Source organism: Pelmatolapia mariae, linkage group LG7, assembly GCF_036321145.2.
Source record: "Pelmatolapia mariae isolate MD_Pm_ZW linkage group LG7, Pm_UMD_F_2, whole genome shotgun sequence".
In the NCBI taxonomy this organism is placed as follows: Eukaryota; Metazoa; Chordata; class Actinopteri; order Cichliformes; family Cichlidae; genus Pelmatolapia; species Pelmatolapia mariae.
In genome coordinates, this window is record NC_086233.1 from 13,543,260 (window position 1) to 13,568,553 (window position 25,294).

General features: G+C 37.1%; 1 protein-coding gene across 4 annotated transcripts in view; it reads right to left on the bottom strand.

Moving 5' to 3' along the window:
• ttc28 (tetratricopeptide repeat domain 28) overlaps window positions 1-25,294 on the bottom strand; it is a 146,174-nt gene that overhangs the window by 103,983 nt on the left and 16,897 nt on the right. The window contains exon 1 of one of the 4 annotated variants that reach the window (XM_063477991.1): window positions 9,807-9,951. The exons of the other annotated variants lie outside the window; for them this stretch is intronic. Within the exon in view, the coding sequence (XP_063334061.1) occupies window positions 9,807-9,833 (27 nt within the window). The 5' untranslated portion in view covers window positions 9,834-9,951. Of the gene's footprint in view, window positions 1-9,806; window positions 9,952-25,294 lie in introns of those variants that run through there. 4 annotated transcript variants of the gene reach the window in all.

A 25,294-nucleotide genomic window follows, 5' to 3' on the forward strand; every position in this document is an offset into this window, starting at 1 on the left:
ACTGAAAGGAGGAAGCGTAAGCAGCAGACACAAGAGTTAAATGTAACTCTATTCATCCCAAAATTTAACAATTTAGTTACACGCTGTACATGCATCCATTAAGACTGAGTGAAGATTCAAGCGAACATTAAATATCTCTGGCATGCTGTGAATAATAGCAGTTAAGGACCAAATCACTCCTCGTGATCTTGTTTAAATGATCAGAAGGACAAACCTTTTTGAAAATAATACTCATGTCTCTTCCATCCTCTCAAACACTCTAGATTGAAACAGAAACTAAGGCTACTACAGCTGTGATTTGGCGCTATATAGAATAAAACTGAATTAAAGAAACAAAGCATATCAGGTGGTTTTCACCCCCTTTCTATGCAGGATCACTGTTTAGACTGGCATATTAACACATTGTTCATTTCAGGACAATTTGGGCCATCTTTAAAAGTTTTCATTGCTCTTACATACTACGGTTGAGTACCAAACTCTACTTACTATTTTTTAGGGTACTAAAAGCCAGCTTTCAGTACCAGAGTGCATATGGATTAGAGGGAGAGAAAGTGAAACCATGGACTGTCGCTCAGTCACAATTATTAATAATGAGAAAAGAATGTTTAGTCACAGATGTTTTTAGTTCAGTTGTACAACTTAAAAAATAGTAGGTAACAGTCCACAGTCAAAATGTGCAGCTGCGAACACTTGTAAGAGGAAGATTCCTGATCTGAACTTTGTGGACACTGGTTTGACAGAGGAGAAAAGGTGAGTTCTAACACAACTATATTTTGCATATAAAAGAAGAAGCTGTAAAAAACAAAAAAACAAAAACAAAACCCAAAACAAAACAAAAACTACTGCTCTACTATCCTTTGTACAACTGTTTCCTCTGGGCTTTCATCATTAGGCTCTGCAGAAGAGAATGGCACTCTATGTAGATTCAGTAGCCTTGCAGTGGTGATTATTTGGTGGACATTATCAAAGAGTATGTCTGGGAGAGTCTGAGTGAGCCCTTGTGCAAAGACTGAGGCCTAAGTGTTAAATCAGAGGCAGGAGAGTAGCTTTAAGCAGCTTGGCAGCATTCTAAGTAAACACATAACACCCAGAGTCCTGCCAGTCTGACCAAGCAGAGTAGAATTTGAAATGTTTTATGAACTCCTGTTGCATAAATAGCAGTGTCTCAGAGAGATTGAAAGAGAGATAAAGCAAGACAGAGAAACTACTCATTTTATATTCCAAAAAAAAATAATACATGTCTGTCAGCCTACGGTAGAGCTCCTGAAATTAACCTGCATTCATTGTTTCTCTTAGTTATGCTGACTGGCAAATAAACTAAACTGACACTAATATTTAATACACCTCTGACTACTCTAAATACACAAGTATAAATCACAAGTCACATATGGTACTGGGTAAAACATTGCATCTAGAGTGTATTTTATTGTGATGCACTTAATTCTTAGTACAGTCCATTAGTTATGTTTATTTCTGAATGTTTTTACTCTGAAGTTCCTTACTCTGAGACATCTCTAACTGTTCCCATGAATTCCAATCTTTCAACTCTCATTCAAGACTTTTGTATAGGTCTAATACCACTGGTTAGGCCCAATCAGTTTGAAAGATATATTCACTTCCAGGTGAGTCTCATAGAGAAACATGAAATTCTTGCAAAAAGTTAGTTGTTTTGGTACATGGACACAACTGACCCAATTTCATGACAATCAGCACAATTAGTTCATTTTATTAGAAAGAATATTTCCTGTCCACAGCATGTTTTCAAAGAGGACATGCCATCCTGAAAACCACAAAAACAAAGATTTGGAAAAAGTGGCAATGGTGGTGCTTTAATCTAAGACAGAATTTTTTATCTTTATTTAAGCTCTTATTTTGGCTCTTATTTTGGATTCAGGTCAAGGTCACTGAGATTTGCGTCACTGACAACTCATCCAAGATTTTCAGTAGATGCACCAATGGTATGAATTTCAGTATCCTACATCACCTAGTTCTTGAGTTATCGCATTCACAAACTGAGTCCACAACCACTGGCCGCCTGCCGGCCCGGTGGGGTGATGACAATACCCTGGGTATCGCTTGGTGTATTACCTCAGGGGTAATTGCAAAAGCAATAGCATAGCACAATAAAGTCATTTTGGTTTAACAAAGTATAAAACTCTAGGTATTTTTACAACAACATCATCTGCTAAAAGCAGAGACAACATCTTGAAGCCACTGAAACAAAAACCCTCTTAATAAACACTTGGCTAGGCTTAGTAATAAAGTTTTGAATAGTTATGAACATAATCAAGCATTACAAGCATTCATGAAATTACGTATGTGTCAAATTTACAAACTAAAGTTCAAAATTCTCTCTCCTTTTAATTTGTTCAAAACCAGATCCTGAAGCCAAAAAACATTGCCTTGTTAGCTTCTTAATGTGCCACTACATTCTCCAGCTTGCTTCTAACATTGGCACTTTGCTATTGGTATTGAGCATTTAGTATGTCTTCCTTCATGTTTCCGGCCCTTCTGTGAAACCAGCTTGCATTCAGGAGACAGACAGCCACGCTAAAAGTGGGCTTAAAATATTGCATTTAATGACTAGTTATTCTTAATCTCTGGCTCTCTTCCTTTCTTTTGTCCTGTCTCCCTCTCCTCAGTGTCAACCAGTCAGAGCAGATGGCTGCCCCTACCTGAGACTGTTCCTTTTAAAAGGGAGTTTCTTCTTTCCTGTCGCAAAGTGCTTGCTCATAGGGGGTTGTCTGATTGTTGAAGTTTTCTCTGTATTATCGTAGCGTCTTTAACTTAAAACACCTTGAGGTGATTGCTGTTGTGATTTAGCGTTATATAAATAAAATGTCATTTAATATCTGCTGGAAATAAAGTGGCAAGAATTGATCAAAACAGTTAATGCGTCTTCAAAAAACAAAAACAAACAGCTTGAAGAGCAGAGGGGAACTCCAGAGTAGGTAATAATTCTCTGTGAACTTTAAAAAAAAAAAAACTCATTTAGACGATAAATGATTCCCTTATTGATTAATAAAGTATTCTGATTCTGACATAGCTGTGCTTTAAGCATCTATTATGAAACATTCACAGTGGATTCAAAATATATAGGTCAAGGAGGGATACAGTAAATGGTCATAAATCAAAAACTAATGAGGACAAATATGAATGTGTGTATGTGGTGTATACACCTGCTCATTAAAGTAAAACTCCAGAGTATATGACAATTGAGGCCAAGTAATTGCATATTTCAGAGAATATTCAAAAACAAACCTAAAGACAGATATATGAATAGATCCAGCTGAAATCATTATTATTCATTATTCTTCCTTTGCCTCCTTCATCCCCCTTTTAATTCCCCCTCTTCCCACATGATTCCAGCAGTGACAGATTTCAGTCCAGATTCAACTTGGCTACTGATTTTGCATAATTTTGTATCGCCTACATTTTATTTCTCTGTTTTGAACTCCATTTTGCTTTTCCCTTTCTTTCCTTCCAGCCTGATTTTAATTCCTTTTCTTAGATAAGATGACCCAGAAGTCCAAGCTTGCACAAGCAAACTGTGCATTAAAAGGAATTTGCAAAAGTGTGTACTTTTGCATATGTCTGCATGTTTGTGCTCATGAGTTGGCTCTAATTTGTGGTACGTGGTGTTGAGCAGAAAGGGAATATTGATTTTTATGGCATATTACATCATTAAACACCAGTCTGATCCAAATTATTACACTGCAGCTCATCTCACAGTGACTGCCCTAATTCACTATACCTTTTTCTGAGAAATAAGAACATTTTTCTCTTCAAAATAAAGCACCTAATCACAACAGCTACTGTTTTATTGTAACCCTTAATACTCATCCTTGAAACAAGTAAAGCATTTTAAGGACTATCAAAGCCCAGAGGAAGAATACAGCTGTACAGTAAAACTAGAGCAGTGCCAGCATGCACTACAAGTGGTCGACTTGGCCTCTTACAGAGGTTTTCATCAGCCTGTTAGGATGGCTACTCAAGATGGGAACCACAGTGAGATGTCAGGTCAGCATGGAACTATCACAGAGCAAACCATGCAACTCTTGTTCAAAGTTAACACTAGTTAAAAGTACAGTTTTCAAAAAACAGCCATTCTGTGACACCAGTCATAAAATTCATAAAATGAAAACAGCGTCCTATGCCCATGATGGAAATATCTTTAAAATCTATGACTAATCTATAGATATGACTCCTTACTGTTATAGTTCCACTCTTTTTGGATATGGGTTAGGCGGTATGTCCCATTTGGGGGAATTTCTTATTTCATGATACACAATATTTCGTTGATTTCTTATCAGTAGATTAGCTGTTTTGACGCACTGGTCTACAGGCACACCAGTTCAGCCCCGGGACTCTTCTACTACAAAGCCATGCAGTGTGTGGTTTTAGCATTGTCTTGCTCAAATATGCAATGCCTCCCCTTTTGAACTGAGCACTGATAACAAGCTGTGTGATCCCTCTCCTCTTTAGTGTGGAGGAAGTGGTGTCCATATTTTCCATAAACAATTTTAAATTTACATTTTTCTGACTACAAAATAGTTTTCCACTTGCCAGTCTATTTTAAATGAGCTCTGGCCCAGAGAAGAGAGTAGGATTTCTGGATCATGTTCACATATGGCATCTTCTTTACATGACAGAGGTTTTACCTGCAGTTGTGGATGGGTTGGCGAACTGTGTTTGCAGACAATGATTTCTACAGGTGTTCCTGTGCCCATGCCAGAATGCCTGCATTTTATGCAGGGCCCGAACATCACAGTCATCCAATATTGAATTTCGGCCTTGTCCCTTGTGCACGGAGAAACATTATCCTGAAATTGTTCCACAATTTCTTTTTGTTTTTTTGCAGATTGAACCACTTTCGAAACTCTGCATCTCATAGATGCACTTTCTGAATAACCTAATTAGTTACAAAATTCTCCTTCAGTTGTTTCTTTTTAGTGCCACTTACTCTTCCGGCTGCACCATCCCAACTTTTTGTGAGCTAATATTCATGAAATGTGTTTTCTTTATTCTGTTGTGAATAAAATATAAGTTTTTGATATTTGCAAATCATTGAATTCTGTTCCATTTTACACATACTCAGCTTCTTTGAAATCAGGGTTACATTTTCTTTTGACAAACTGTTGAAACTCATTGTTCCATAAGCAGCTGAGCTAATAATCTTATTATAACAAGCTTGCTAATTAGCAAATACATTATTTTTTATTGAATAAAATTATCCACTTAAACAATGTCCATGTGAATCAGTGTGATTTTGATTAGCCCACCTTTGACTCACATACTTAAACTGATTTAATTAAAAATAAGCTTATTAGACAAGCTCATTAGAGCAAGAACATGTTGTGTTCCTTGCTTCCTTTACCAAGCAGTATGTAAACTCCTTCCCTGATTTAAATATACGTGTGTGTTTTTTTGTTTGTTTGTTTTTTACATTACTAGCAATTCACTTTTTAATCACAACAGTGGACTTCGACTCTAAAACACAGATGGTGAAGAAGATTTTTAAAATAGTCTTGGAAATACAATTTAAAAAACCACATACAACAAAAAAGTGGATACACTGAATTATACAGAATAACTCTCTGGTTCCTGTCTCCTCTCGTCATGACCATTCAAACAGCAGTCACTTTCTAAAACATCAGATATGTATCGGATTCAGTACCACATACGAAAGTGACCCAGATCGGATTTGAAAAATATCGGATTTGTGCTGTTCACACTGTCATACCATGATCGGATATGGGTCGCATAGGGTCAAAAAAGTCGGATTTGATGCGCTTTCGCGTGCAGTGTGAACGTAGCCTAACAGCTGATTGTCTGGCCTTTATTCCCACAGGGAGTTCTCTAGTCTTTATAGCTGGATCAACCACCTCGAGATCAGGGCTAACACTCTCTCCAGAAGAACTGCTGCTCCCTGTGATCTCTGAGCCAAAAACAAATTTGGTGAGGTATCGAATCCCTTGCCAGTTCACACTACCCACTCAGTAGATTGAGGTTTTAAAATATCAGCAGCTGCCTTATCTTAAACATTTTTTTTTCCACAGGGGTTGCTTATTTTATCCAAAAACTAATACTTAAAGGTAGCACTTAAGTATTCTGAGGATTTCCATCATCTGGTAGCTCTGTTTTACTACAATCCACAAGGAAAAACTTGGTGCACTATTTTGCTGATATTAAAATGAGCAACCTAAATAATGTTCACTTTAAAATAATTTGCCACACTTAATATGCATTTCAAGTAGAAAAGCCAATGATGATACTAGTTATGCGCACCAGTAGATGAGCAGGCAACCACATGCTGAATGGCCAGAGATCAGGAGCCCAGATTTGAGTCCGACCTGTGGTCCTTTGTGGCGTGTCTTCCCCTCTCTCTTTCTCCCTGTCTGACTTCACTGACAATCCAATAAAGGCAAAAAGTATTATGCCACTAAAACGAGTTTGCTTTTATAGTGTAGAAATTAGAAGACCATTAAAGTTATTGGACCTCATCTTCTTAAACATGAATATGCCAAATACAGTGCTAATACATTCCATAGTTGTTGGACCAAATATAAAATAAATATAAAACAACCAAAGATGTATAAAAATCACCCTCTGGCGAGCCTACTGTAAATAAGTGATTGCCACAGTGATTAGGTTTCATCCTGCACGCTCAAAAACAGAGAAGGTAAATGTCAGTACCCTTTATGTACCGTCCAGAACTAATGAGCTGATCTCCAGGTGACAATGTTTAATGTTTTAAAGGTAAAAGGTCACATATTCTCATAAATTTCATTCTGTATTTGCCTTGTATACTGGCAGCAGTGATGTGCTGATGGTAGCACTAATGTTAGTGCCATCACCTCAGTGCACTGGTTAAAGGTTCCTTGGACTTTCCTTCTTCCCATGCTTGGTATATTTAAGGGACATAGGTAACAGAGGCAATGGTTAGTTACGTGGTGACTGTAAGATGTCTGTCAATGTGAATTAAAGACAGAAAAAGCTGTAAGTGGTCAGCAAGATTAGAAAAGTGCCATATAAATGCCACAAAAGTATAAATATATATCCCCTTTCAAGGACACAAGAGTAGTACCTTAGAAGGTATGTTTTGAATGACAACTGCTTTGTATAAAACAATTAAGATAATTATTGCAACATAACGATTCTTCCATAGAGATGTGAGATGTGGTCAATATATATTTGACAGAATTTCATATATGGAAAAACATGAATAATAAGAAACGCCAATAACAATGAGACTAATCATTTGGCTGGAACAGAGTTAGAGGCAACAAGCAAGAGGTGTTTGTTTGTTTTTTTGCTTCAGTCATACATAGTCAGGGGCGGATCTAGAAGGGTGGCATGGGGTGGCAAGTGCCACCCTAAAATGATCCCTTGCCACCCCAAGTGCCACCCCAGTTTTGCATATGACAGTGTTGTTTATTAAAATAAGTAGCATTAACAGTTTGAGTGTAGTTACAGTCAACAGTGAATATAAATGCTAAAACTGAATATATTGCATAGTGTTCCCCCCTGCATCATTAACAAATGGTTCAGCCCATAGCACGGACTGGCTTTTTCCTTGTTTTCAGTAGCAAGCGATGCTTATGATTGTGCCAGAGCACATTTTGAACAACACCATGGGAATTTCGGATTTTACACAGGTGGTTGGATGTTACACTCTGGAAATGGAAGGAAGGTGAGTGATATTAACCCTCTGTGGTCCACGGACACGCTGCACCTCCAAATCACATGACTGATTTAAGCTGACATAGCAACAAGCTGCAGCCACACTGAAGTCTCAGCCCACATTGAAAGTTCGGACTTCAAAGTTTTTAAATTTTAATTACAGGCCAGTAAATCCAGATTTATGATAATATATATAAGCCACGCTTTTTTCTAAATACTGTCATCACGTTTGTGTGTGTGTGTGTTTTAAGCGTTTTGTAAGGACAGCGCGAAAACAGTAAAGAAAGGAAAAAAAAAGCCACCTCTTTCCTATTGGTGGAAAAATGTACCATGTCAACCAATTTAAAAAAAAGTCAACACGTGGGATTTGGTTGTTTAGGAAGAGGGAGGAGTTTTGGGAGTGACGGTAACAGCAGCGAGACAGAGCGAGAGAGTGAGACAGAGCGAGAGAGAGAGAATTTTTAGATGTCCGAGATTTGTGACGTTTAGTGTGGAGTGTATGCTTAGTGTGTTGTGTTGTCTTGTGTAGCTGTTCTGTTGTGTAGTCGTTTTGTTTTGTGTGTCAGTGAGGGCACTAATGAATGTCACAAAGGCACATTTGCAATGTAAACACTGTCACTAAGTAGAAAACCAGCGGAGTGATACACCCCCTGTCGTCAGGCCTGCTGGTTTATCCCTGTGCTCTTCTCCTCTATCTTTTGGTGGACAAACTTTTATTTTACTGGCACACATCATTTGTGCGGCATCTTATTGCGACACCTGATTGTTCTCTCATTTTAGTTTTAGTAATATTTTTAAACGGTTGCATAAAATGGAAAAAAAAACAGCAGGTGTATTGGCTGCATTTTTAGATAAATAGTTGTATATGTTTACAAAATGTACATTTTATATTTGCATTTCAAATTATAAAAATTTACTCAACATGTCTGTGTGGTTTTTTTTTTTTACAGTAAAAAATACTACTAGGATTTTAAGTTCTTTGTGTGATTTCAGATCAGTAATACTAATGCAGTATGTCAGTGAAAAAAAAAAACTAAATTCAGTTGAGCTGAAAAGAATGATACCAAACAAGGCAAGGGGAAAAATAAAATGAAACAATTTGAGGGTGAAATACAAACGTAAACTCAAAAGGAGTCAAAAGTGGCTGTTGTATTTCAGACCTCAGAGGGTTAATCCAACAAATCATGAAAAATTAGGTTTAAATTTTTGTTCATGACAGTGCAGATTTCTGACATTTTGTGTAATTTAAGCATGTACCAATGTGATTTGTTTTCTAACAAAAAACTGTGAAACTTAAGTTAGACTTGTGTTTGTAAATGAACCGCCCCATGTTGTGTAGCTTTCTGGATTTTATACTTATTGGGCTACATATTGATTTATTATACAGGCTATACAGTACATAAGATCAAAACTCACATGTTTTATGTAACTAAAGTGTGTAATTATGTGGGCTACAGACAATAATTAAGTTATAGACTATATGAACTATATGTATGCTTACTGCATTTGAATTATTTTAACCATATGTAACCACCTGCATGTGTTTGAAAAAAAAAGAGGCTTCGATTTTGCCACCCCATTTGATTTCTTTGCCACCCTCATGCCACCCTAAGAAAATTTCTCTAGATCCGCCCCTGTACATAGTAATTTTCTCAAGCAGAGGATGAATGCAAAGTGCAAGACAAAGTGCATGGATATTTACTTGTGCATGATGTCTACGCTGACTTAATGGTATTTTTTTCTATTTAAGTAAAAGCAAGAAATATATATGCCTCGTGTACTTCTGCAGCTGTCCACTATGAGCCCGTTTTGTATGGTTTTACTAAAGGGAATCGTAGTGTTTCTGGTATTGGATGGTAAGCTTACTGGGACTTCATTCAGCTTTCTGGAATTTTTTCATCTTGGCATAATCCTCCAATAATCCTACACAGACACATTGCTGCAGAGCCTTTCTGAAATGCGGGCTATTAATGGATTATCCTTAATAAAGTGTCCGTGACTGCGTTTTCTTTCTCGGTGTTTAAATAGTCCCGTTGATCCCAAAGTCAGTGCCAGTCAGTCATCCGCCACATTCCGCTACAACTTTTGGAGTAGAGTCAACTTACAAGCCACAGTTTACTCACCTTCTTCCTGGGCTGCCATTTCATCATATTTGTAAGACAGATACGCCCAGCAAGTGTCACAGCAGCCGATGTGGCATCTCAAAAACGCGCGTTAAAAGACTGACTCCGCCGGCTCGCACCGGACCCGCCGGATGGAAAAGCGCAGACGCGACGGATGCAGAAGTGAGGTACTTATAATCCCTTTTATAATGTTACTGGAAACCACGGAGTAACACCTGGTGCAGTGTGTCCTGTCATCGTACACAGCATCATCTGTGCGCTCCAGCAGCTTCGAGAACGCAACTGAGCCAAGAACCGAAAGAGCCGAGAGGGTAATCCAATACCGCCTCTCTCTCTCTCTCTCTCTCTCTCTCTCTCTCTCTCTCTCTCTCTCTCTCACACACACACACACACACACACACACACACACACACACACACACACACACACACACACACACACACACACACACACGTGGTAACCACTGTATTACGTACGATTTCATTTAAAAGAAACTGATGCGTTTTCACTTAACAAGCTTTATATATGATTACAAAAGCCTACATCCAGAATTGCACAGTGAAGCATTCATTCAGTAAATATAGGAAGGTTCGAATTGACGGATCTTTTATTTGTGTCTCAAGCAGCCACTTTGTATTTAGGGGAAAAAACACATACTGAACTAAACATCTGTTAATATATTGTGAAAATAATGGTAGCTGTAACTCAGGAGGGAGAGCAGCTCATTAACTAATTGAAAGGTTGGTGGTTCGATCCCTAACTGGATACCCAGTATCCTTGAGCAAGATACTTAGCCTTAAGTTGCTCTGTTATGCATTCATAGGCGTACAAATGTGTGTGAATGTTAAATAGAAAGCAGGTAAGTATAAAAACGAGTGTGTGTCCATTGGAGAGTGAGTTGTACTTTGAGTGCTCTGTTAGAGTAGAAAAGTCCATTTACCATGGAAGGAGTATTTTCAGGAGGTAATGAATACAGAAAATGAGAGAGTAGGATAAATAGAGGGAAGTAAGTGAATCAGGAAAAGTAGAGGATTACTAAGGAGGAAGTGGGGGAAGCTATGAAAAGGATAAAGAGTGAAAATGCAGTTTTTCCAGATAAACACATACATATGGAGGTATGGAGATGTGTCGGAGAGAGGGCAGAGGACTTTTGAAACAGACTGTTTAACACTACCCCAGAGAGTGATAGGATTCTTCTGGTACCATGGTGTACTGGTACCATTTTTAAAGAACAAGGATGACATGTAGCGCTGTAGTAACAATAATAGGGGGACATAGCTGAGAAGCCATAGCTTCTATGGATGTAGCTAGCTATGAATGTAGTGAGGACATGCAGAAAGTTGGTGCAAAAGAAGAGGATGATAGAGATAGGGTGAGATGGCGACAGATGATATACAGTGGTAACCTGTAAAGGGAGCAGCTTAAAGAAGAATGATCTGAATTTTGAACATGTGCAAATTAAAAGGCATACAGTTTTAACTAACTTCCACAGTCACTTTACTTTACAGACCCAAAAGCTACATCTTTTATACTGTCTAAGGTCAAATATTAAAAGTGAAGCTGTGGCTCCAAGCACCATTGCTTTTTCTTTGAGGTGCTTTGGAGCCATTTTTGTGGTAATGTCTGCCTATTTGAGGTAATTTAGAGTCACCTTTGAGATGGTTTTTTTGCATCTCTTTGTGGCTTTGCAACATCACTTTGGTGTGCTTTTGAGCAATATTTATGTTCATTTTGAAACCTCTGGGGGGGGGGGGGGAGAGATAGTGATAGTATTAAGTCAGCAGTGACGGTCACTTTGAGTCAATTTGGTCATAATTTGCTCTCATTAACAGCAGTAGTTTTGAGTCACTTTTCTAATGTTTTGAATTTTTTTTGTCTGTTTTGCATCTGTGAAGCTTTTTGAGTCACTCTTGTATATTCATCTCTTTGAGGTCATTTTGACTGAAACTTTTAAAAACTGTTCCACTTTCTAAAAGTGTTTTCAACTAACTTTGGTTAAAACAAATCAACTGTCTCTGGCCCTCTCCTTAAAACTCTTTACCAGCATCTGATATTTCACATTCATACCTAAGGGCTAGGTTGGAGAAAATATTACATTACTTTATATTCTAATTCAAGGACTTGACAATGAGACTGGTGACTGATATAAGCTGACAAGTTTCTGTCTGTGTGTGTGTCTGTGTGTGCATGTGTATTTTATTAAAGACACTGAAGATTGAACGAGGCAAGAGGCTGGAAACAATACTTTATTTCATTATACGCCTTCATCCCCTTTCCTTGTCAAACAACATGACTGTCATCTGCATTCTGCTCACAGAAAAAGGACTTGTAGAGGCAAACACATGGTCTTCCAGAAGACATACTGGCATAACCAGAGTAGCAATGCACATGTCCATGCAACACCGAGCTCTAACTCACACACAAAAGAGAAGTCAGAACCTCACCAAAGTAGGTAAGTTATGCAAATATGTATTAAAAAAATAGTTACAGTTTGTTTGTTACAGTATAAAACAAAAACAACAGTCAATATGGAAAAGCAATAACTATGTCAGTGACATGTCCTGGTATGAATTCGCTCTTTGGTGCCCTGTGTGAGGTAAAACCCTTGAGGGAGAGGACTGACTCCTGCTGTGATGATGTGAACATCAAAGACAAACTGACTCTTATATAATACTGAAAACCTTCTCATCCATTAAAGAAACCAAGCTTTAAACTATACAAGTGCTCCTGACATACCAGCCCTTCTGTTGCTATTTAATAGAGCTACTACTACTAGTGCTTTTATGGCCTCTTCGAATGTCTGTCATACTATTTAAGTAGCTCACACATTAAAGGAAAGCTTTAGTTTTAGCATTTCTGGTAATATAGCATGCATATTTATTTTCTTCCTGAGAGTTAGGCAAGAAATGTCTGATCTTTGTATGATAAATGCAGTGATGTGTCTTTTTATTTTGTGAGGAAAATGAAAATGGGTGCAGTAATTGATTGAAATGTGTACACATGCATAGAAATACAGTATACGAAGCAAAAACAGAGTTTGTGCATCCTAATGAGATTGAAAGTCATTATTTGGTATGGCCAGCTTTATCCTTCAGCACAGTCTGCCTTTTGTTCTGTTCTCTCTCAAGATGATCCCACACTGGTTTAATAATGGAATGATAATAATGATCCTGTTTCTGGGGAGGCCAGTCCATGACTGATAGTTTTCCACTGTGTTTTTTCTATCTAGGTTTGTTTTAACTGCATTGTACTATGCGAGTGATCTTGAGCTATTTTTCAAGACCACTTTAAAAATTACAAGAATTTCTGGCTCCTTGGAAAAGAAGAAATGAGGGGTGGCTTGACACTTTTGCGCAGCACTATATACAGCTGCAGTCAAGTGAGAGTTAGTTTAGCTTAGAATAAATTGACCAAAGACAAAAATGTATGTGGCACTTTGTGTTGGAAGATGGAATTTTGCACTCTAGATGTAAACAGACCTGTACTTTACCTGTTCTTTCAGGTGCCAGAAATACTACTTACAGTTGGCAAACTTCCATTATAAATCAATTTAGATGTTTTTAAAAGTTAATGCGGCATTCAAAATACTACAGACTGTATGTAGTACAGTAATACTACCAACGTTATGTCACATATGTCACGTTCTTTTAAGGTTCCATTTGTGAAGCCTGGAGGTGGATATTTTCGAAGTTACCATCTTAGGTTTTTTGTTTTTTACTAAACATGATGAGGACTACAAACACTCACAGTAGCGACTATGACCAGTCGTTAGACCTATCCAAAATCATGCCCTGCTTTGTTGTGCTTCTGTACACCAATGTAGAACATAATTTACAAACAAAACATTATTCTATACTCAGTTAGACTTGAGTGATCAAGAAGATAACCTCATAAAGAATATTGTTTAGTGAGGTCATTGATCAAGGGAGCCAAGTGCGATTTTTACATAAACATATTCCTTTTAATAACAGGAACCCTTTGTGGGCCATTAGAAAGGATGCAGGTTTACATAAATAGACATCTTTTATTTAAAGTTATACGGTTACCATGTGTCCATGCTGTTAGTATTGTACAAAAATATGTTTAACCTCCTAAGACCCGAACTCTTCCATGGCATCCATTTTTAATTTCTCTTTGATATTTGGGCTGATTGGGACCTGATGAATGTAAAAACAAAGAATTACCAATTTATTTATTTTTTTACCTAATTTTTGTTTGTAAGGAAAATCATAGCCACATATGAGGATATTTGTTTAAAATTTCGATAGAACAGTAGCAGTATAATGTCCTCGTAAGTGGATATCAGGCCCTTGCAGACCAAAATTGAGTATTTTGGTCTAAATAACCCAAAATGTGATGTCCACATATGTTGACGCCAGGTCCTAGGTTATAGAGAAAGCGGTGGCTCGGAGATCCATTTTTAAGGTGTCAAATGAGGATTAAGTACAGTTAATACAAAGCCTGACAATATGTGCCTTATGCTTGCACCCAAAATGTTGTTGCATGGATGCAACAAGCTATCTTTCTTAAAGCAGCAATGCTTTACATGGAATGAATGTGCCAAGCTGCGGGAAAGAGACTGTCCACTCTGAGGATATCTGTGTGACTGTTGTGCTGCATGCTGGTTTAGTGATCACACCAGGATCTGTAACAACTGGCAGTGGTTTAACTGAAAGAAGATTTTGTCATGTTGCTATAGTTTCATCATCACCAAAAAGAAGAAGGCAGAGAAGCAGGAGAAATACTATCTCCCCCTTTTTTTTTTAACCAATCCAGTGTTGAACAGTAGTATATTTGGTTTCTTAAAAAAATATTTCAATTCACTACATTTCAGAAAGAGAGATTAGTTCTTTTATTTTTCAGGTCCACTTTATTTTTAGGATTAGACAGTGTCTTCCTCTGCACACTGCAAATTGGTGTCTCTGGCATTCTGCTGTTCAGTGTCATCCTTTTTCATATGTTTTTTCTGTTTGCATGGACATGGATTGTCCTTTGAATATACAGCTGATTTCGGGTTTACTTTAATTTTTTTTTTTAACCTGTTATTGCAAAGACTTCTGAAAACAAAAGCCAAAATTCTCAATTTCTGATAGTTTAGGTTTGGGAGTTAGGGTTGATTAGACAATTTCTTTAATCTCAGGTTAGAATAGTTTGATCATTCACAATGTACATATGTAGACACATGTATGTTCTGCTTGTACATGACGTCTTTCCATTGAATTAGGCAATCACGATTCTCTTAAATCACACCACGCCTCAGATGGTATCAATAATTTAGTAGCTATTTTTTAGCGTGTGTGTGTGTGTCTGGAGGGGGGGTTGTTTATGCTCATGGCTGGTGCCAACCTCATTGTTTTTTTATGAAAACTGTAAACTGTATATCTGTATATTTACAACCAGATAAGCAGCAAACAAAGGAGACAAAAGGGCACATACAAAAAACCAAAGGTATGCAAATAGCATTGTATTTGAAGGATGAATTCATTAACATAAACTGCAGTTCCACGTTGTTGTTGTTACAAAAATGTAATGAAATTATATGTAAGTCATGTATTTCATTTACTGTTTCACAACAATGTAACCTACAGCAAACTCCCCCAAACTGACTCCTTGGCTTGCCTGGCAGTATTTCAGTCATGAGATAATAGTGTGACCTCTGACATTTGAACCTTGACCTTTTCTTCAGACACAGAAAGAAATGTTTGTTAGAGGAGCTGAAAGACGAGGAAAACTGCATATCTTTATCAAATCTCCATCTTATTAATCTCTCTCAGAGGCATTATCACTTTGCCATTACACACTCACACACCTATCACCTCGCTAATAGATACACGGAATATGAACACACACCTACACACTCCATATGTCAGGAAAGTCATTTTGATGAAGCACTTTCTACAGTCAACATGGCTACTAAACTCACACCTTGGCAGTGATGAATGTAGTGGTTTGATGTGTGTGTGCTGGTGTGTACTGGACTAGGAGACACAGATTTAGGATGTGTCTCTTGATCATCTCTGTTCTGCTTGTACTGACCCTTAATCACAAAGACCTGTAGAGCCACAGAGGGGAACGGAGGCTGGGAGCAACTACATGTTAAAATTTAAGATGAGAATCTTCACAGATCAAACACTGGGATTTAATCTGCTGTCTTTCAAAATAAACTGTTCTATGCGGGAGCAGAATTGAGTCGGTTTTAATCCATTGTGAAATTAGTTGAGCACTCAATTACAGATGTTTTAAGGTAATTCTCTTCGAAGTAGTCAGTGCAAATTATAACTTCAATTATATAATCTATAGTAAAAAATATATTTAAAATGAAAATGATCAATATCAATAAAAATTGATATTCTGTTGTGAGAAGACCAGCACTTCTTTAATATAACCTATTGTGATGGACCGAGAAGTGAAGGAAACTTAGGCACAGGTTAAAGTCCAAAAAAAGGGATTTTTTTATTTAATCCAAAAAACATAATTGGTTAACTCATGCAAAAAGAATCAAAATCTTGGGCCAATAAAAGAGGTCAAAATAACAGAACTCTACTCAAAATTGACAACAATACTGATAACTCAAACAAACTGACCTCCTTAATGATACAAAGGGGAAACTTAAATAGTGGCTGATCAGCCCACAAAAAGGGGGTAAAACACATAGAACCCAACTAAACCTAACATAATGAACTCCAATTCCCCCCCATGGTCCCGAGTTATGGAATGAACCAATTTGCAGTCTTCCTTTAAAGCTTGCTCCGCCCCTTTTCCACCTCTTGGCTCCTCAATCAAGGGACTGGAGCAGCTGCAACTAAGGTAACTCAGAAAACAAAGATTAAATCATACATAACAGTGTAAACTAAAATGTGCGCACTTATTTTAGAATGCAGTGTTATGTGAGTATGTGAATTAATTCTAAACCAAAACCAGTTATTTATTGTCCTGTAAATTAATTCCTATATTTAAAGAAAGACAAATGTGAATGCAATGTTATGTATAAGCCTCTACACTAATATGGTGGATACTACCACTGTGTGGCTGTAAGTGCAGCCATCACACAATCCACAACTCAAATGAGAGAGAGAGAACTCATTACTGCTACAGTCTTCCTGCCTGTCCTGAATCAAGGAACTATGAATTATCGAACAAATAAGTACAATTATGTGACTACTGTGGTAAGACTAGACTGAATGTATTCCACAGTTACAGTATATATCTAAATCCTAAAAACTTTCCTGAGTAACCTTAGCATAACAATAGTTGCACAATAGTCTTTGTGTAACTATTGCCTACCGAGGGCTGAATTAGCTTAGCTCCTGCCATCCTAGCTCGCTCTCAAGCTTTAACGAATGATTCAGTAACTTAGCAAACTAGCCAAAATATTCAAAACTTGAAATAAACTCAATCTCACCACAACTGGGTGCTCGAAAATGCTTCACGCATATAAGAATCTAAGCTTCCTGGAGACTCAGAGCCTGCTCAGCTCCATTTTGTTTATAGCTTGGGTTGGTCTTCTAGTTCAGCCTGTTGTTGATGTAGACGCCCTGGTAGTTGTGCTCCTCTATCTCATCAACATCCGATCCCGGAAAGGCACAAGTTGTGTAGTGATCTTCCTTCTGAAGTTTGAAAAATATGATTCCTCCCAGAGTGGGCCATAAAATCATCCACTAATGCTCTGTACACCTCCTACCTATCACTAATAGGTAGGACATCCAATCAGTGCAATAACCATCAGAGTAGCTGTTATGGCAGAAAGTTGATATGAAATGAAATTCTGAGGAATAAGAGGTGAACAGATGTCCTAATATTGGATAAGGCTGTAACAATTCTAAAACTGAGACTGAAATCGTGAAATACAAACAGCCACATGGACTTCTGTCTTCCTGTGTCGTAATACTGCCCTACCCCAGACTCCACTTGCTGCCAGCATCACTTTTAAGCTTTCAATACTTTCCTAACAGAGTTGTTTACATATGACATAGATGGGTAGTGATATGCTAATTAGGAAAATGTTCGTTAAAAAAAGTCACAAAGCTGTTAGTGCAACTTACAACTTTACACTTGCTATGTTGAGTTTATAAATTCATTCATACTCTCAAGTACCACTCCATGAGGAGCCACAATGGGGTGACAGTAGAGCATAGTGAGAAGTAGAGCAGATCATCTGCTAATCCCTGACCACTCCAGTCTGCAAGCCAAAGTATCATTTAGCATGATGCTGAACCCCAAGAGGCACCAGCAATAATATTAATTCCAACAGTAGCTAGATGGTAGAGACTTTTTTTGAATGCATTGCAGGTGAAACCACACTAGTTGTAGCAGTTGTTAGTGTTTGTGTGTTGATGTCTACCCAACTGATGTCTCAGGGTCAGGTATAATTATGTTTGCTGCAAAAGAATCATTGTTTATTTGGGTTCATTTATTCATATTATGTATCTGTATTTGATTTCAAAATAAAAGTCTTGTGCTTCTTTTATGCATTATTGAAATCAAATTTTTGGTTCTAAATATTTAGTGACACACTTCACCTGCACCCTAAGAAATCAACTTCTGTGTTGGCAGGTTTCATAACAAAGTTCCTAATTTTTCAAAATAAACAGCTGCATTTAAAATATATCATTAAGAGACACAACATCTAGATCTTTTTTGCACACATCCAAGGGGAATAGTAAGGTTGATAAATGTGAGGAAATCTTGGACAGTGTCTGTGATGGTGACTGAAGACGATGGTATGATTTCAGCGACTCTATACTCCACCTCTGCAGGTTTTGCAGGAGGAAAAGAAAAAGACCTCAGAGGAGGTTCATGGATGTGACATGCAGGCATTTGGTGCCTTGCTGAGAGAGACTTGCTGTCAGACTATTGAGGAATATATTTAGCTCTAGAGTAAAAAACTAACCTGAACAATCGCCTCCAACTGACAACTGTCCTTTTATTATTATTATTATTATTATTATTTACCTCCACTTGTGTTTCTTTCACATGTCATGTTCAACGTATATCACCCATATATAACTTAATGGTTGTTTCAGCTGACACTAAATCTGGAATGAACCACTTGAAGACAAAATGTGCCAGTAGGATGGGTTATTGCTAGTATAATTATAATAACTTAAAAGTTTGTTTTATTCATAATTTTGACACTGACGTTTTTATCTTTTACTGCAAATGTATACCAGTGTCAGAGTAAATCTGTAATTTTAACATGTAGGACATATAACAAAAAGACAACAAAACTGATGAAAGAGAAAGAATGCTGCTTTTTATGGTTCTGAGATTTTACAGCAAATTCTGAAAACACTCTTGTGGACAGAGCCCTGTTTGACACACAAAGGTGTTTAAATTTGTCAGCATTTAGTGTGGACATAGTCTGAGTGTGAGATAAAGTCTGCCGCAGAGTGGCTACATCAGTCTGTGTGGCCTCCAGGCACCCACCACAAATGAGACAATTCATCTTTGCTCTCATACATGGCCACAAACACTGCCTTTCTTTGTGCACGCACGCACACACACGCACACACACACACACACATAGCTGTCTAATCTGCTTCTTCTCTGCAACCACAGCAGGTATTTCACCTGCTGTTGTTTCTCTTTTATCCACCTCCACTGCACAGACAGCGTCCACTCTCGCATCTCAGAGCTGCCTCTTGTTATCGGTGCTGCCCTGGTTTAGAAAATTTCAAGATGATGTTGTTTTTGAGGCAAGTCTTTGTCCTCAAAATTATGTTTATATAACACATATAACACAACTGTTTGCCTAATAGCCTACGCTGGGAAAACAACAAATGATCAAAATTAAGCCTTGAAAGCATTGGTCATATATTTGTCACTACCAGAGATGGCTACTAGGGCAAAAGTAATCGGATAATGCGTTACTGTAATCTGATTACTTTTTTCAAGTAATGAAGTCTTTGATTTTATGTATTTTCTGCTGTGTTTTACGTGCATCTATTTGAAAGAGTGAGTGTAAACAGAAAAAACTATTTTATTTTATATGCTGGAATGTGCAGAAAATAGGTTTAAATGTTAAACAAATTTCTTCCAGTCAGAGAATGTTGCATATAATTTAATGTTTGCTTGATGCATAAAGTTAAAAGATTAAAACTAATAAAACTAGTTTCAAAAAGAGACTTTTTCATTTGATTACATTTTATATGATGGATTATGCAGAAAAAATAGAATTGGGCTGAAAGATCTATTGCTTTATTACCTATTCAGGTTGTAAATCATTTTTTAAAAAAGGAACTAAGTAACTAATTACTTTTGAAAATAAGTAATCAGTAAAGTAACGGGATTGCTTTTTGGGGGAAGTAATCAGTAATTAGTTACTGATTACTTTTTTCAAGTAACTTGACCAACACTGGTCACTACTACATAATACCAGTAAGATTAGATGTCCTGTAGATATAAAGAGAATATTATTAACAATAACACAAAAATCTAGACACCTTCATTTATGTTGTTGTACAATTATTGGGTTTTTTTTCCATTTCAGTTTCTCTGTACAGACTGGTAGATTTAATGTTTATTTTGACCACTGCTAGTCAGAGAGTACACAGTCATGCTCAGACTCTGCGTTTTTCACAGATATATACATATAGATGTAGCATCCAGGCTTATGAGATGCGTGTCTCGTGAAACTGTTTGCCCAGGGGTTAAAGGCACACAAAATATCCAGCTTTTGTGTTGCTCTTTAACATTCCAATAAAAGAAATTCCAAGACAAAAAAACAAGGAAATGACACTTTAGGTGACACGTAGCTGTACACTATTTTACTGTTGCAAATATGTTTATTTTACATATATCTCATTAAGTAATCCTTTTGTAAATTTGATTTAACACTGAGTGGACTGACACTGGCTTAAGTTACGCACACCAGAGTCCCCGTCTCAGCATTGTGACGTCAAGTACCAACCAATTTACTGACCAGTTGATTAAAAAGAAATCAAACTGGCACTGACTTAAGCTAAAGTTGGCTTATCAATTATGTTATTTAAATGACTGAGTATTATATCAGTTGAATGGCACTGACATAGGAACAATTAAATTACATGGGTAGAGTACCAGAACTGTCACTACATCAGCATAAAAGAGAGTCCTAAAAGATAAAGTTTGAAGAAATCCATGCACTGCAGCACCGAGGAAAATCGATTAAATCCCTCATCTGCAGCTCTCAGGACAGTAAACTAGTTTAAATGGTAGAGTAATTCTGCCAGTCCCTTAGATTTTACAGCAGAACATCACAAAAACAACTGCACAATTTAACATTATATTATATAAACAGCACAGTTAACATAGGAAGAATATTTTTGCATAAGAAACCCCAATTTTTATACTAACAAAGCATCACATGTCAAAAGTGTCAATATTAATAAGCAAGTTATGATGTTTTTGTAACTTGAGTATATCTCCTGCCCTAATACAGAAAACAAAAACATACTGTTTGTCCTGCCCTTTTTCAGCTGAGGTGATGGTGCATAATGTCTAAAAGGCCCTTAAATTGTTAAAAGATTTATATAACTATTGAAGAATAAAATTGTTTTACCTATATCACATTGCCGTCTCACTGCCAACCTGTCACTTAGCAACGCTATGTCACATTTTAATCTGTTGGGTATCTTGCAGTGTTATTTTCAAGCAAGAAAGCTTTACCTTGCTAGCAGGTGTTAATTTGAACCATGACAATGATCTTTTTACTAAACTTAGCAGTTTTGGAATCTAACTCTAACCAAACAGAAAAAACAAGCAAGCGAAAAATGTGAAGGAAACTAAACAGAATGAAAACAAAGTCAAAGTCAGCACAAAAACAGAGCTCCTACACAAGAGACAAACTGTGGTCTCCTAGCTGACAGTTTTGTGAATGCCACCACTACCTCTCCTGCTCTCTTGATACAGAATTTGTCACTCTTGTTCATACAGGAGCACTAGCTCTTGGCGACATATGGCAGCTGGTATACCACAGTACTAACAACTCTGGACACCTTGAGAGCTGCCAGCAGCTTCAACAATATGACCCTGAAAATGTAATGGGTTGGAAAACAATAGGGTTAAGCCTTGGTTAGGTTTAGATACAAAAATAACTTTTCATTTACAGATTTTGTTTCCTTCCATTTCCCAGCTTGACACTCTTTTAGGCTACAAATCTCTTCTTATGGAATAATGGGATGTTTTTTTCTGAAGATGGTGGTAAAGTTACTAACCAGAAATATTTCCTCCTTCTGCACTGTCAAGTGGAGGTGGAGCAAAAACCAAAAAAATCACAACAAATACACCAGTGCTTCACACCCACTTCCAGCACATACTGAGGAAGCTATAGTTAAAATCTTTGATGAATTATATATCTCCTGCTAACAGTGAAAGCTGCAAAAAGAACCTTGATTAAGACCTTTCCTTAATCAGAAATGATCTCAATCAGCTGGATGGGGAAAGTGCTGCATTTATACCAAGACTTATCATTGTGTGGCTGCGCAAAAAAAAAAAAAACCCACACAATTAGTGGAATGAACAGGATTTAATCCTGTTACTTCTTATTGACACTTTTTCTTCTAATTTTTTCTCACTCTGTTGCTGCATGTTGATTAAATTTGTTTTATATGTTTATTTGTTAGTGTTTTTAAAGACATGATTACACGCTGGGTTTGGGTAGTTTCTGCACAGATCCTTTTCAGATGCAGCGCACACCTCTGCTCTGTGGGGCTACAAATTGAACCTCAATACAGACGACTAACCTAAATGTGTCAGAGATTACTAACAAATCATACTAACTACCAAAGGCTGGCATAAAATATTTCACCGTCTGTCACCTCATAGTTACAACTTCACTTTCTACTAAATTTGCTCTCACTGCCACATTTCCTGTCCAGAAGCACTCGAGTGGTAGAATTAGGGTTAGGTTAATTTCTGCTTTGTCACTTAAATGGAATTTTCATCACAGAAAACCTTAAAGCCTACATCCACATAAGCAGAACTGGCAAAAGCACAGACAGATATTTGTGTTAAAAATACTCATAGTTAAAATACAGATTTTCTTTATTTAAGTAAAGTAAGTGAAAAAGTACCGGCTCTGAAATATATAAGAGTATAAAGGTAAAAAGTAACTCTTTTATCTACCAGCTACTGTACAAAGTACACTGTATTTCAGCCCATATTAATATAATAATAACATAACATTAATACGCAGGCATACAAACTTATTTCAACCTAAATTCTAATTCTAAGAAATGCACTCAGCTTGAATTTGAAATGCAACTTAGCCCTAACCTTATCCAAGTTGTTGGACGTTAAGAGTTTAAAGGCCAAAGCAATCAAGATTTTCTGTAAATATTTTCTATTGTTTACAACAGCCTACATGTATATGAGAAGATACCAGCACCAAATCAGCCATCTTTAGCAGAAAACCTGACTTACTGACTGAGCTACAGGAATCCACTATGAGCCACTTGAACTAGTTCACTAAATATAAAATAGGTCAAACTTCAACAGGTCGACCTCAAGCAGCTTAATATGTACACAATACATGCATCAATATTAATAATCTTTAAAAATCATGCATATTATAATAGATATTATAATAGACAGAAGTGATATTTTATTGCAGAATATTTATTTTAAAGACACCATTCCTTGAGCCAGTGTCCTCAAACCACAAATTTCAAAAGCATGTTGGTTTGTGATTCTTTGCGAGAGTAGAAAAAAAACCTATTAGAATCAGAATGTTTAGAGCATGTTTAGACTGACAAGGATTTTATTCGCTAAAATCATTATATGAACCTTTGGCCATATTTAATACGGCCATCCATTACTGTATCAGAATATGTATGACAGAAAAAAACATGAGATACTGCATTTTAGATCCCATTAACAATTAAATACATTATGCTGATTAAACTTTTGAGTGCAGACCTTCACAGGGTACTGTGAAAAAATGATATTTAGTTTAGTAAAGGATCTGACCACTTCTTCTACAGCTGACTATTTGTGATCACGGTCATCTGACCATAAAACAGCTGTTATATCCCCTCTCTAACCTTCAGCACCTCTGTCTCTGTCTTTCAAACACAAAATAAATCAATGTGACCACAACACAAACCCATCCTCGGCTGTGAAGGAAAGGGCTGGTCAGAGGTTCAGAGGTCAGATGCTGGGGTGTTGCTTTTGGAGAACATGATCACATGGGGGTGAGCAAGGGTCAAAGTCTAGGTGCAGCAAATGAAACCAAATAACATGGAGAGGGAGGTTGTTTGCTTATCAGATCTGTCCAGTTGTGCATGCGTCTGTGTTGCACTTATCTGTGTATACGTTTGTGCAGTTCAAGGAAAAAGGTATTGATTTAGTAACAGAGCTGAAAGCTTTCGACATTGATTTCTTCCTCTGGAGAACTGGATGAGAGCAGGAAGGATCTGGAGGAGTGAGGGGTCAACACCTCTGCACTGCTGGCAGTACTGAACAGTAATAGGCTAATAAAACCATACTCTCCACCCCCCAAGCCATAAGTTCAAGGTTTAATGTGTTCAGCAACACACCAGCTCTTACTGCAATGACTAAAGAAACAAAGTCATAGGATATTCGCATATTATAATGATAATATTTTAAACAATTTTCATGTATTTGCAAATCACATTCAAAGTCAATTAATGCACTTGTAAATATTTTTACAAAAGAGATCATTAAATGATAATATTCACATGATTGCTTTCCCCAAAAAATATTTAGCAATTTACACCATACATTAGCATGAATTTAAGTTAATTATTCAAAATTAATAATGCATAAATGAATTGATTATCATTATTATTTGAATTCTAAATTGTATGTATGTCTTTTGTCTTCAAAAGAGGTATAAAACCTCTTCAAACAATTTTTACAGGGATAAACTAATGGATAATCACAGGGTAGTATAGGTTCCACTTAATCAGCTGCCTGCTGTTAATAGTGCTCATGCAAACAACAAGAAAAAAACAAATCAAAATCTGAAATCTGAGTGGGGAAAATTATGTTGATAAATTTGGATTCTTTTGTCATTAAAATAGCGATCGTTGTTGCTCCAATGCAATTTTACAAGTAGAAAATTGAGAAAAATGTTTACATAAACATATTCCTGAGTGTAGGAGATTTACACAGATTGTAGTGACTGCATGCACCACTGGGCAAGCTAACAACGCTCAGCCTTGTATGTGTCCATGAGAAAATAAATTACACTATGTAGTCAACAGAAAAGATAAGAAAGGTAGGTGTGTGTGTGTGTGTGTGTGTGTGTGCGTGCGTGCGTGCGTGTGTTCTATTTATGTTTCTATGTTATGTTATGTGCTAGTGCTAACTAATAGCTAATTTGATTTGTTCATGCCTTATGGCAAGGTTGTATTAAATTGTGCTATTATGCTCTTTCACACACACACACACACACACACACACACACACACACACACACACACACACACACACACACACACACACACACACACACACACACACACACACACACACACACACCAACA